The 15,000-nt window shown below is 38.7% G+C and overlaps 2 protein-coding genes across 2 annotated transcripts in view; one reads left to right on the forward strand and one right to left on the reverse strand.

Moving 5' to 3' along the window:
- The first annotated feature begins 6,387 nt into the window (after window positions 1-6,387).
- Window positions 6,388-14,200, forward strand: LOC125042627 (subtilisin-like protease 1). The gene is made up of 4 exons (XM_047638393.1): window positions 6,388-6,525; window positions 10,645-10,736; window positions 11,676-11,835; window positions 12,559-14,200. Exons 1-4 carry the CDS (start codon window positions 6,513-6,515, stop codon window positions 12,882-12,884), a joined length of 591 nt encoding a protein of 196 aa, XP_047494349.1. The 5' UTR covers window positions 6,388-6,512; the 3' UTR covers window positions 12,885-14,200.
- LOC125038703 overlaps window positions 13,005-15,000 on the reverse strand; it is a 9,588-nt gene continuing 7,592 nt past the window's right edge. The window contains exon 6 of the mRNA XM_047632275.1: window positions 13,005-15,000. This exon is cut by the window's right edge and continues 223 nt beyond it. Within this exon, the coding sequence (XP_047488231.1) occupies window positions 14,663-15,000 (338 nt within the window). The 3' untranslated portion in view covers window positions 13,005-14,662.

Below are 15,000 nucleotides of genomic sequence, written 5' to 3' on the forward strand. Positions count from 1 at the left end.
TTTGCTGACTGCTGGGGAGAACAATATCGTCTGAAAATCTTAGACTATTTAGATGCTCGTCCCCTGTTTTGATAAACTTTTCGCTCTATACTTGTTTTTTAATCATTCCTAAAGGCAAGCTGTAAACAGTTTTGGTGTGATAGTGAGAGAGAGAGAGAGAGAGAGAGAGAGAGAGAGAGAGAGAGAGAGATAGACAGACAGAAACACATACATGCAGACAGACTGACAAGCATAATATATATGCAGAAATACATCACGGCGCGAAACGCCAAGAAAAAATGCAAATAAATCTCACTGATAAAACAAACAAACAGGAGTGACAATAAAAATATATTCGCCTTTTGTCCCAAAACTGCAAACGCAAATCAAGGTGGGATCAGATAAGCTTACTCGTTTGTCTGTCTGTATGATCATGAGTATATTTAAGCATATGTTGTTGTTGTTATTTTTGCTTTTCTAGAGGAAAAACATTGAAAATTAGTCCCTTATTTCCTACCCTCTTGTCTGTGGGTAGAATTATTAGTGTATGTTTTGCCGGATTACATAAGGTGAAATGGGTAGTTAATTGCGTACAAATGGGTACGAAAAGGAAAAGGAAAATATATTAATTTTTACTTTTATTCAATGAGAACATTCTAATTCTTTGTAGCTAATATTAAAGAGTCAGTGTAAAATATCAGTTGAATATTCATTAAAACAAAGAGCGAACAGAAAAAAATATATATATATATAATAATTTCTGCACACGCGTTCACTGACTATTGTTATAGTTACACCTCAAACCCTTCTTTGTCACGCGAACTTCAAAGAAAACAGAAAAATAGTAGGAGTAACTAATTCAAACTTTTAATACCTTGATTCCATGTATATTAAGGGAACACGGAAAGGAGATGTTTAGGTAATGCTTCGCAATACCTTCACATAACCAATCGCAACGATTTGGTATGGATAGAGTCCTCTCACTCTCTGCTATCCAAATATATCTAAATAATGCCGCGGAAACCTCCCATTAGCGGCAATATTGGCCCCGATATCAGGGGAAGGAATGGAAGGTACCAGGCAAACTGCGGGGTAAAATATGGATAAAATACACAGAATCAGTCACCATAGTGTCTAATGCAGGGGGTTGTGTCCCTTTCACCTCCCCCCCATCCTCCTCCCACAACTCCCGCAATGGAAGACAAAGACTCCTCCAGGTCTTCACGGCAGGGTAGAGGAGCCGACCACCGATGCCGAGTCTGTCCGTCGCTCTCTCCTGCTGTCCATACGGGGTGCATTCTTTCTTGTCCAGGGCGGGGGCTAGAGGGCAGTAGGTCTCCATAGGGGGGATTGCAGGGGGCACAGCCTTCTGCATTTGATTATATATTCTGTATATTATTTGTAATTTACCCTTGTAATTTTCCTGGTGCTATGCATGCCTTACCCTACTATCGGTGCCAGGATTGGGAATAGTTGGGGTGTTTCCGAGGCATAATTTCGATATTTTTGGATGTCAGAGAGCGAAAGGGATCCATCGATACCAAAAAATCGTCCCTATCGGGTATGCCAAGGTATTCCAGAAAGATACAGATATTACTTTTGCTTCTATAATTACAGAAGATACAGTAAAATTGGAAATAACACCTAACACCGATTTCCAGGTGAAAACTATGCTTTACTGATAGCTCTAGCTTCGATACCGATGGGTAAATTGCGGCGTAAAAGCGAATGATCGAGGTAATTTAGTTATTTCGAAGCACATTTATTGTTAATACGGAGGTTCAACCCCCTAAACATCTTTTCAAGGGGGAGGCCTCCACTACCCCTCGCCTGGTATGCAAATGAGCCCAAACAACTACGCTTTGGTGACGCACATTAGGAAGCTTTGCGGATCTATGGCCATTCGTGAAACACGTACAGTAGTTTACGATTAAGAGGACTTAAACCACCGAATAAGCAAGTGTTATCTAGCAATTGTTGTTTATGATGCTTTTATCGTAAAGCATGAATGAGCCCGAGATATTTTCAGAAAAAAATGATAATGATTTACCTAATTCATTATTTAATGCGGCAATCATTATCGTAGGATGTATTATTTACGAGTATATATGTATATATACATATATATACATATATATGTGTATATGTATATTTATACATATATATGTGTGTATGTATATGTATATATACAGGTATGTACATATGCATATGTATATGTATGTGTGTATGAATCTATGTATGTATATGTATATATAGATATGAATGTATGTATATTTGTATGTTCGTATGCATGTACATGTGTATGTATATATATATATATATATATATATATATATATATATATATATATATATATGTATATGTATATTTATATATGCATTTACATATACATAAACATATGCATATATATTTATAAATATATATATGCATATGAATGATATATATAAAATAGATATAATATATATATATATGATGATGATGATGATAATGATGATGATGATGATGATGATGACGGCAATACCAATCATAAAGCTATGATAACAACAACAATAATGATAATAACTAATCTGGCATTTTCGGGAAACACTGAAAAACAAGTGAAAGTCGCCACCACAAGCCTATAATGACATTTATGATTATATGCCTACGACACAAGAATTATTACCTACTGTGATATACTTTCGTCGATAAACACGCGCATACCTACCTCTTGTATGTGATCTAAAAACAGTCAATGAATATTTTTTATTTTGTACAAAATTGATAGGTGGGAAGGAAGCTATTGGGTGGCTGGATATGTGAGAATATTTTATTTTATTTTTATTTACGATTTTATGGTATTATTACTGACGTTGACTGTTTATCTCTCTCTATCTCTCTTTCTCTCTTTATCTCTCTTTATATCTATCTATCTGTCTATTTATCTATCTCTGTCTCTCTATCTCTATCAATCTCTCTCTCTCTATATATCCATCTATCTATCTATCTATCTACCTATCTATCCCTGTCTCTCTATCTCTATCAATCTCTCTCTCTCTCTCTCTCTCTCTCTCTCTCTCTCTCTCTCTCTCTCTCTCTCTCTCTCTCTCTCTCTCTCTCTCTCTCTCTCTCTCTCTCTCTCTCTCTCTCTCTCTCTCTTTCCTTCTCACTCTCTCTCTCTCTCTCTCACTCACTCACTCACTCACTCACTCACTCACTCACTCACTCACTCTCTCTCTCTCTCACTCTCTCTTACTCTTACACTCACTCTCACTCTCACTCTCACTCTCAGTCACTCAGTCACTCACTCTCTCTCTCTCACTTTCACTCTCTCTCTCTCTCTCTCTCTCTCTCTCTCTCTCTCTCTCTCTCTCTCTCTCTCTCTCTCTCTCTCTCTCACACACACACACACACACACACTCACTCACTCACTCACTCACTCACTCACTCACTCACTCACTCACTCATTCACTCATTCACTTACTCACTTACTCACTTACTCACTTACTCTCTCTCTCACTCTCTCTCTCACTCTCTCTCTCTCACTCTCTCTCTCTCACTCTCTCTTACTCTCACTCTCTCTTACTCTCACTCTCACTCACTCACTCTCTCTTTCTCTCTCTCTCACTCACTCACTCACTCACTCACTCACTCACTCACTCACTCACTCTCTTTCTTTCTTTCTTTCTCCCCCCCCCCCCCTCTCCCTCTCTCATCATACTTTTCACCGATAAAAAGTCTTACATCATACAAGTCAAAATCAATACTTAGTAATCAATAGTTAGTAAAAAGGTCCCCCACCCTACCCTCTACTTAACATTACTGAAATAACGACATAGAATCCCCGGTATGGACACAGATACAGATAACAGGAGATACCGGCAATCTCGGATCAATCAAGAAATGAAATTACGTTGAGGAGATAAAGAGATAAAGAGTTTCAATGTGATAAAAGTCAGCTGGATGTAAACACCGGAAAAAGAGAGAGTTAGTCACGTAGGTACGGCGAGGGGAAAGGGACTTGCTCGTCCTGTCTCTTCTCTCGCTCGATCGTTTTCTTCTTCTGTTTGTTTACCTTTCATTCATTTTCTATCTAGGTGTGTGTGTGTGTGTGTGTGTGTGTGTGTGTGTGTGTGTGTGTGTGTGTGTGTATATATATATATATATATATATATATATATATACCTATCTCTCTCCCTCTTCCTTTCTCTCCCTCCCTCTCCCTCTCCCTTTATATATATATATATATATATATATATATATATATATATATATATATATAACATATATATAAATATAATATATATATTATATATATTATATGATATATATTTAATAAACATATAATATATACAAGATATATAATATATATGTAATACATATATGATGTATAATTATTTATATATATATATACATATTTAAACGTGTGTGTATATGTGTGTGTGTGTGTGTGTGTGTGTGTGTGTGTGTGTGTGTGTGTGTGTGTGTGTGCTTGTATGTGTGTGTGAATAAAAATAATACAATAAAAGACTATTTCGACCGGAAAAAAAATCCCGACAGCTGAAGCAACAATTAAGTAAACGAAACGAAATGAAAAGAAACGATAAATTTCATGTCAGATCCATCTTGTAGCTTGCCGTCTATTGTTTTCATAACATATCGTTCATTCCTTTAATGAACTCTAATTCTACTATTGGGAAAAATAAGGAACATCACTGAGTACTGAAAGAATAAATAAAAATAAATGAATTAAAAAAAAATATTTAGAAAAATATTAACTTATTCGAATCAGGAGAGACGGGTTCAGTGAGAACGAAGTGGGGGGCAATGGCCTCTACGCAATATTTTTGATACTTACAATGTCGCGAACTTCTCTCTGTCCTCTCAGTGATGCAACGTGAACATGACTAAGCCCGCTTGCAACAGAGAGACACATCACATATTGCATGAACGAACGTGCATCATCCATTTCGGGGATTCGTTCGTCTTTTCACGTGTTCGAAACGTCACGGTTCGGTTTCATTTCATATTGTTTCATTTCAGCTTTGTGTACACGTTACTGTGTTTGTGTTTGTACTGACACATACATATAATTAGGCAAAGGCAAAAAGAAATATATCAACATCTATATTATGGCATGCACAGAGGTTATCACAACTTTGACAAAGACAAAGTGAATCATTCAAGCACAAACAAAGCAAAACAAGGTTACACACAAGGAAAGGTATTCAAGCAAGTGTATTTCACACAAAAGGGACGATACAAAAGCACTTAAACATAAGCACCAAATATAGATACATCCAGTTACACACAAACACCAAATATATGTAAATACACACCAAAAAACACACACACACAAACTAAATATATATACATATATATATATATATATATATATAGATAGATAGATAGATAGATAGATAGATATATACCAGAAACCAGCAAAAGCACACGCACACACACTAAATTCTCACACACACACACACACACACACACACACACACACACACACACACACACACACACACACACACACACACACACACACAACTAATACATAATACACATTAAAACACATTAAAACCATACACCTGAAATGAAGAAGAGAAGACAAAAATAATGAAAAACAAAACACCGGAAGTAATCTAGCCAATCGTGGATAACGAAAGTAAAACGAAAATAACTGAAATTTCTTTCATGAAGGACGGGGGTCTTGGAGGGCGAGGTGCCGGTTAGTGTATTATTCTCGGCCTTTTTTGGAGAAAATCTGTCGCTATTGATCTTAATAAGACATATTTTTTTTATAATTCTTGTTGATATTCTATGGATAATGGAATATTTAATGATGGTAAGATATCCAAGAGAAATTACTTTCGATTTGGAATGAATGAAATACCGGTTTTTGTTTCGTTACAAGTGAAGAATTTACTTAGCAACTTCTCTCGCGTCCCCTCTCCCCCCCTCCCCAATCTCCCGTGTCTCTCCCCCCTCCCTCAGCCCCTCCGCCTTTACAAAAACTTCTAAACTCCCCCAGCAACTTCAGAAATACCCTCTCCCCCCTGCCCATGCCCCCAACAACCGCCAACGACCCCCAACATGAGGAAGCTTCTCCCCCCCTTCCCCAATTAAAGCCTGTATTGCTGTTTTCCTTGTGTCTTAAACCCCCTCTTCTTCGCCACCCCTTCCCCTTCACCTTTCCCTAAACCCCTCCCTCCCCTCCTTTCTCCCCAACGTCGCCTCTCCCCTGACCACACACCCCCCAATAAAACCCCAACCCCCTCGCTCCTAACCCGCGGCCTAATCCCCCCCCCCTCTCCTCCTCCTCCTCCTCTCCTTCCTCCCCCCCCCCCTCCCCCTCCCCCTCCCCCTCTTTCCCCACTTCCCCTCCTCCCCCACGCCCACCACGCGACCTCGCCCCCACCCAACCCCCCCACGCCCACCTCGCCTTGACGAAATTCCGAGCGAGCGAAATGTTCAGTGTGCGTGTGTGTGCCGCGGCGTGTGTATGTGTGTGGAGGAGTTAGTGACAGTGGTTTTAACATTGGACACACAACATGGCATCTAAGCGTGAGTTTGTTTTGTGTTTTATTATCTAAGAAGAAGGGGGGGGAGGGGTTGGGGGAGGGAGTGTTTTGCCGAAGGGTGGGGGGAGGGTGGGTGGGGAAAGTAGGGGAAAAAAGGAGGGGGAAAGGGGGGGAGGGCGAGCATGTTTTTAAATCGGGTCGTTAAATGTCGCATTGGCAACTGTCTCTTAGATCATACGCTGTTGAAACGAAAATAAATGCCTTAAAGATGGTAAAAGACATGATTCGAATATACTATGTTTACGTATCGATCTTTTTCTTTTTCCCTCCCATTTCCAAACGAGACTCGACGTCCTAGACAAAATAAAATAAAAATAAAAATATATACCAAAAAGCGACCCCTGGCATCAACTCATGACTCACGTACACATCAATTCATGAAAACGGATGCACTCTATGCCCTCTCCCCCCCCCCTCACCCCCTCTCTGCCTTCTCGTCATGCAATCAGGTCGAGGCGGAAGCGAAGGAGCGAGAAAGGTCATGCAAAGCCATTGATTTGTAAATAAGGAGAAACCGACACGTATACACAGACGACCTTGAGGGAGGGGGAAATTTGGACCGAATAGTTATTTTTCGTATTTTATTCTACCTTCTTTATATGATGAATAACCCCAAAATCCTGTTGCTGAAACGAGAAGAAGGTTCCAAGGGTCATGAATGCGCCGATCTGTTTTTGCGAAGGAGGAAGACAAAGGGCACTAACATGAGGCTCTGGGCGGGGCAGTATTCTCAAGTGACGGACGTATTGACGTAGTGAAAGCTGGGTTTTTTTTTTTTTTTTACGTAAATGTGACGGTCTCACGTCACACTTCTTGGCTGAAGTGTGAGCTCTGTTGTCCGTTGATCCGCCGGGGACTGGTGGCGAAAACATTCACTTGAAACAAAGAAATGCCTGGGGAGGCTTGGGTGTTCTAACGCCGCTTCTGAAAATAAAACATTCACTGTCTGAATGCGTCTTGTTTTCTTTGGTGGCCTGAAGGTTCATCAAAGAAAATAGGGGTGTTTTATGGGGGACTATGATTATATGTACAGCCGCGCGCGCACTTGCACGTATACACATATACGTACTCTTACACACATATATGTGTGTGTGTGAATACACACGCACCTACACACACACACACACACACACATAAATATATATATATATATAAATATATATATATATATATATATATATATATATATATATATATGTGTGTGTGTGTGTGTGTGTATGTATGTATGTATGTATGTATGTATGTATGTATGTATGTAAGTGTGTATGTATGTATGTATGTATGTATGTATGTATATGCATATACATATGTATATATGTGTGTGAGTACATATATACATATATATGTATATGCATACATATATATATACATAAACATAAATACGTATGTGTATATGTGTGTGTGTGTGTGTGTGTAAATATACATATACATATATATATATATATATAAAATTACACACACACACACACACACACACACACACACACACACACACACACACACACACACACACACACACACACACACATACACATACGTATTTATGTTTATGTATATATATGTATGCATATACATATATATGTATATATGTACTTACACACATATATACATATGTATATGCATATACATACATACATACATACATACATACATACATACATACATACATACATACATACATACATACATATATGCATACATATATACATACATACGTACATACACACATATACATACATACACACACATACACATATATGTGTGTGTATATACATATCCGCGGTCACATAGCAGATAAGCTATCGATACACATACATACAGACATGCATGCGTGCATACATACATATATACCTACATGCATACATATATACATAGATATATATAGACAAACAGATGTTGACAATATATGTGATTCAAAGCCTCAGTCTGGTTGCGAAAGAGCAGCTTTGTGTTCGTGGTCATTTCTGATTAGACGGATCCGTGTTCTTTCAGTTTAGAGCAATTAAACGCTTATCATTTATCTTTATGACGCAAATGCTTCTCTCATTATTATCCGTTCATTTTGTTTCTGATTTTACGGGCAACAAGTCCGTAGGTTTTACTCATAAATATACTAAGTTAGATGCCCACTATTTAGGTATTTTATTTTTCGAGTGCAGTTCCCTACAACTAGCAATGGCAGACCAACCAAAATGCCATCTAATTATAGATTTATAGTATAGAATATACAATTAATAATATGTAATTATTCAGACATGCAAACGATTTTTTATCCATCGAGTGTAACTTGAACATGGATTATTTCTTTCTGTGTCTCGAAGAAATGAAAATGATTCATTTAGAACTGAGAAGTGGAAGGGGAATATTGTGTTAGTAACTTTGCCATGTGTGTTCAATTGACCGTGACTGACCTTATCACTGTCATAAGCCATGCAAAGATATTTCCTGTTCCTTCTTCTTGTTAGAATGATATATTAGCACTATGTATATTAGCCTGAGATATGTGAGAGTGAATATCCACTTCTTGATGTGGCATTAGCTCATTTGACTTTCCGTGGCCTCTGGCGACACCCTTTCGTTATAAATCATTGTAAAAAAAATTATAAACTTTTTGTTAGTCTACCACTTAGACTAGACTCGGAAACTGTGGTATAATTAGCAGATTTAAAGGCATATGATGAGTTGTGTCGTTTAAAAATATCCAGTGTTGCAAAAGGTAAAAAATGTATGAGTGACAATGAATATTTTCATGGTGCAAGAAATGCAATCATATTTGACCGGATTCGATTATATCTTCGTCAGAAATGCACAATGATTGAAACCGGTCAGATACATCTCTTGCACTGTGAAGATATCCATTCTCTTTCATACCCTTTCATACAGTTATCACAATGAATACTTATTTAAACCCATGAAAGGGATTTTGAAGCAGCAACATAAGTCTAAAATGTAGAGTACAGGCTTCACGAACAGAGCTGAAGAAAATTATCAGTGAATTAGGACCAAATATTTCAAGGCCCCAATAGAATATTCTCTGCTGGACATATCTATTCATTACGAATAATACTGCTTTGTCCATGACAGTGAAGCAGTATCATAAAATGTTTCAGAAAGATATTGCATGAGTTACACTGCCGTTTTATGTTTTTAGAAGTTTGGGGCTAATGGAGCAAAGTCCAGATTGATTGCGTGAGAGGAAGGACTAGTGTAATTAAGAAGTAATTAAGGGTAATTAAGGAAGATCACTATCTAGATGCAACACGTTTTCAAGGAAATGAATGATAATGTGAAATTAATTCTTTCTTTCTCAATAAAATGTAAGCTATGATTTCTTTCTCAGAGTTAGTGTACATAAAGAGACTGTTGATTGATTAGCAGTATATGTAGTTATTTTGAGTAAATGCACTCATGTATAGTATTGGTGTGTGTGAGTGGGGAAAATGTTGATTGGTTAGACAGAAGACACACAAACGAGGGAAATAGACAAAAACACAGAAGGGAACAGACAGAAACACAGTCATACACACACAGTGAAAGAGAGAGAGAGAGAGACAGAGAAAAAAAGAGAGAGGAGAAAGAGGGAGAGAATGTATGTGAGAGAGAGGAGGGGGACAAACAGGTAGACAGAGAAAGAGAGGAGAGTAGTGAGGTAAGGAGTCAATAAAGGTATGAAACCGTCTTGTACCGACTGGTCTGACTTAGCACGGTGGTAATCAATCAATATGTTCCTGGTTGACTGACCTGTAGAAGTACCCTGCGTTCACGTGAATGTGTGTGTGTGAGAGAGAGAGAGAGAGAGAGAGAGAGAGAGATGGAAAGAGAGTGTTTTTGTATTTGTGTATCTATGTGAATATATGTCCATGTATGTATGTATAAACGTATGTATGTATTCATGCATATGTATACCATCTTTTTATAAATATACACCCCCCCCCCCCCTCCCCGAAGAAAAGAAAGAAAGAGAGTGTTTCCATGTATCTGTGCCTCTGCATGTTCATATACACCCATACATATACGTATATACGTATTCACACGTATAGGTACCATCTTTCAACAAACGTACCTCGCCCTAACTCTTCCTTTCCTCACCCTCGCCTAACAGAGGGCTACCAGCCGGCACCTACCACCGTCGTTTCAGCAGCTGGAGCAGGTGAAGTGCCACGCAGACCTGGCATTGTGAGAAGGGGCATTCAGGTGAGTCGAGTGGAAAACCGTTCTGGTATTTCGAGCTTTTTTTATGATTATTTTTTTTTAGGTGAAGGTGAATGTAGGTGATGAGGTTTGTCAGTGGTATTCTGCTGACGTTATTATTTTTATTTTTTATTTTTATTATAAATATTATATTTTTTTATCAGAGCAAATGGCTGATGTTATTATTAGTTATTTCACTTATTCAATTGGTTGTCATTATTAATTTTAATTATTTCACGTTATGTTTTCTTGTTATGATCATTTTAGTAGTAGTAGTATCGCTATCATCCTTACAATCACAATCATCACCACAGGGCAGTTACTGATCACCATCACCACCACAGCCATTGCTACCTAGTCATCACCACCACTGCCTTATTACCATCGCAATCTTCAGTCTTTCCCAGTCATCACCAATCATCCCCAGTCATCACGACTCTTCTCCAGTCATCCCAGCTCTTCCCCAGACGTCACTAGTCATCACCAATCATCCCCAGTCATCACGAGTATTTCCCAATCATCAATCATCCCCAGTCATCACGAATCTTCTCCAGTCATCACAAATATTCCCCAGTCATCACCAATTATCCCCAGTCATCACGAAACTTCCCCAGACATGACGAATCTTCCCCTTTCATCCCGAATCTTCCCCAGTCATCCCTAGTCATCCCGAATCTTCCCCAGTCATCCCTAGTCATCCCGAATCTTCCCCAGTCATCCCGAATCTTCCCCAATCATCTCTTGTCATCCCAAATCTTCCCCAGTCATCCCTAGTCATCCCGAATCTTCCCCAGTCATCCCTAATCATCCCTAGTCATCCCGAATCTTCCCCATTCATCACCAGTCATTCCTAGTCATCCCGAATCTTCCCCAGTCATCCCTAATCTCCCCCAGGCATCACCAATCATCCCTAGTCATCACCCTTCCCTCTTTTTCACACAGTTTGGCAGCCTCGTCCTCGGCATCCCCTGCGTCGCCTGCCTCGCTGTCTTCGGCGCCGTGTGTCTCCTTCTCCCCGGGGTCATCTGGCTCTCGATCCTTGATGAAGACGATGACGATCCTGAGGACATTGTGCCTGGCATCGTCTTGGTGGCACTCGGAGGTCGGTTGAGTCTTTAGGGAAGGATAGGTGGTTGGGTTGTCCGGGGGTGGTTAACGGGCTGTTCGGTTGTTCGGTGATTTGCTGTTATAGGTCAACCGTTTTTCCTTTTTTGTTTTTCTTTTCTTTTTTTCTTTTCTTTTTTTTCATGGGCGTTCAAAATTTTCTGTTGGGGAGGAAGGGGGAGGGGGTTAATCACTGTTTTTTTTTTTTTTTTTTTTTAAGAATATCATAAAAGAATAACGATCTGGATCAATTTAAAGATTATTTTTGTGATTTTCTATTGCTCTGACAAAATTCAAGACTGAGATGTAAACGACAGATCAGATTTTTTTTTTCCAATGCAAAGACGTTTGAGCATTTATATTTTAGAATTAAATTTATTCCCATGATGGAAGTCCTTCTGACAAAGACAGGACATTCTTCATTAACTTGAATTCAATGCAAGGTGTCCTATAATGAGTGCTTGCAAGAATCTGTTCGCATCATTGCATTCTTTTAGTCCCTGGAGCTTCTGTTGCAAAAGTTTTTGTTTTTGTTTTTTGTTTTTTGTTTTTGTTTTCTCCACTCTAGAGGGGGTGAAGGGGTCATGGTTAAAAGAGCACGTTTTGTACACTTGTGAAAATGATGATTGCTAGTATTATCTGTGATATGGAGTGTAAAGATATCTCTAAGGTCACATGTCGTAACTAACCTTTATTATTTTCCTCTTTTTTTTCCCCTCAGCATTCTTCCTCATCATGTCGGGAGTGCTGTGCTGCGTCATCAAAAGAAAATACAGAGAATTCCACGACCAGAACTTCGGAAGCCCGGGTCGCGTTCTAGCCAACCCCGGTCAGCAGCCCCCCCAGCCTCAGCCCCTCCCTCCCGCGGCCATGCACCCTGCCCCTTCAGCCCCCTATCCCTCGGCCCCCGGCGAAGGGATGGTCGTGCCAGATCCCACAGTGCCAGAGGGCCAGATGTACCCCCATGTGCCTGTGGATTATAACGCCGGAGCTCTACCACCAAAGGGGGGTCTTCCTCCAGATCAGCCCCCTCCTTATTCTCCTTAAGGAATTTTTCTTCGTCTCTCTTCCTCTCTCCTTATTCTCTGACCCCCCCTTTCTTGGTGAGAGTTTAGTTCCCTCTTCCCTGTCTTCTCTCCTCTGCCTCACGTTTTTCTGGTCGTGAGGTCAGTCCTCCTCTTTCTCTTCTGCTCTTTCCCCCTTCTTTCTTTTCTCCTTTTCTCCTTCCCCTTCCTTCGTTCTTCCCATATGTCTCCTTGCCTTATGACCTCCCATATATGACTTTTTTTTTTTTTTTTTCCTCTTTCTTTGTCTACTTCCTTACAATATTTTGTGTTGTTGTATTCATGTTTAGGTATTTGTGATTGTATTCCATATCAAGAGTTTCTGAATCTGTTTAAAGAACTGTCTCTTGTTTCTTGAGTGGTACTTAGTAGGTTTATATATTTTCTCTTCGTTCCACTTATTGCAGATTCTTTTTGAGAAATGCGTGGATCCTTTAACTGAAAGGATTATGCTATTTTGATTTTGAATATTTCCCACATATCATTAGGGTTGTTAATATTATTATTAATATTATCATTATTATTATTATTTATTATTATTATTATCATGACTGGTATCATTATTAATTCAGTGATATCAGATTTATTTTCATATTTTTAGAAAAAGAAAGAAATTAATCATCAATGACGTAATGACAACACTAGCGTCTAATGTTACTTATGAGAGTCATGAACGATGGTGACGTCATATATATCTAGATATAATATATTTTTATATCATTAACCTGATGTGAATAGATATATTATCTTCATCTATATACTTATAACACAAAAAAAGATGATACAGTGCTGAAAGATGGATTTTAATCTTGTCTGCTGCCATTTGTTTTTGTATTATTATATATTTTAACTCGCAGACGACAAAGTGACGTCATACAGGAAGTATTGTAGCGCCATCTACGTTATGACGTCATAGGCTATGATGAGGTTCCAATTAGTATTATTGCACTATTTTTCCCTCATCGCATTCCCTTCTTAAGAGTATCATAGATTCTCATTGTCCTTATCAAAATGATATTTTACACTTGCTATTTACCAGACGCAGCACGTAGATTTTTTATTTTTATTTTAGGTTTTATGGCTTCTCAAAAGGTGCTATGGAAGATTTAAATGTACCTTAAATGTTTGGCTGTTCCAAGGCTAAACGGTTCGTAGATTAAGCTTATTGTAGAGACGAAATTAAAGTCAGTTTCCCTTGTCTCTTATCTCAAGTGAAATTTGTTAGCCATGTTTTAAGAGATGTTTCTCTTAATTTGTTTTGTACTGATTTATACAGTATATTAAATACACTTCGCTATATTTGAGCTTTATTTTTTGCATACCTATTTGTTTTAAGTTATGAATTCACAATGTATGAATGTAGACACACATACACATATATAAGTGTGTGCGTATACATGTGTATGTGTGCATTTGCGTATTCAGTATTCATATTGAAATATGCATACGAAAAGATAGTATTCATTCGAATACAGTATCAAGAAGACTTTTTATACAAAAGAAATATTGAACAGACACGAAGGGAAATGGAAAATATTACATTAGGTTCTTGTTTTATTCACAGTTCCTAAATTTAGTAATTATAGTTATATCTGCGTGGAATATAAATATATACATAAGCAATTGTACATTCACTTGCATATACATATAAAGTCTTGAAGATATATAGACCTAGAAATCTTCCCATTCATTGAAAATCCACATCTATTACTTACTGGCCCTTGAGTGAGGTCGACAAAGAACAGAATACTCAACAAAGGCCTACTCAACCTCGACTGTGCAATGCTTTCGACAGATTTCCGAGTCGGCCTTGATGAACGTATAATCACCATCCCAGTAATCATGCAGTCGATACCCTTTCTCCTTCATAAATCTGACCAGGTATGGGTCCTTCCCTGAGGCTGGGTCATGCTGGGTCACGTAAACGATCTTCTTGGGTGGAAGGACCTCTTCTCCATCCAGCTTTTTATCCTTTCGTTCTTCCCCTCCTTCGTGTCCTCCCAAAGACCCGGATGGACGAGGACGAGGTGGCATGGGTGGAGCGCGGATACCCCAGGGCTCCTCATAGTGGACTTTGAAGCCTTCATTCGTCGCTCTGT

The sequence above is a fragment of the Penaeus chinensis genome, chromosome 3 (assembly GCF_019202785.1).
Source record: "Penaeus chinensis breed Huanghai No. 1 chromosome 3, ASM1920278v2, whole genome shotgun sequence".
NCBI lineage: Eukaryota > Metazoa > Arthropoda > Malacostraca > Decapoda > Penaeidae > Penaeus > Penaeus chinensis.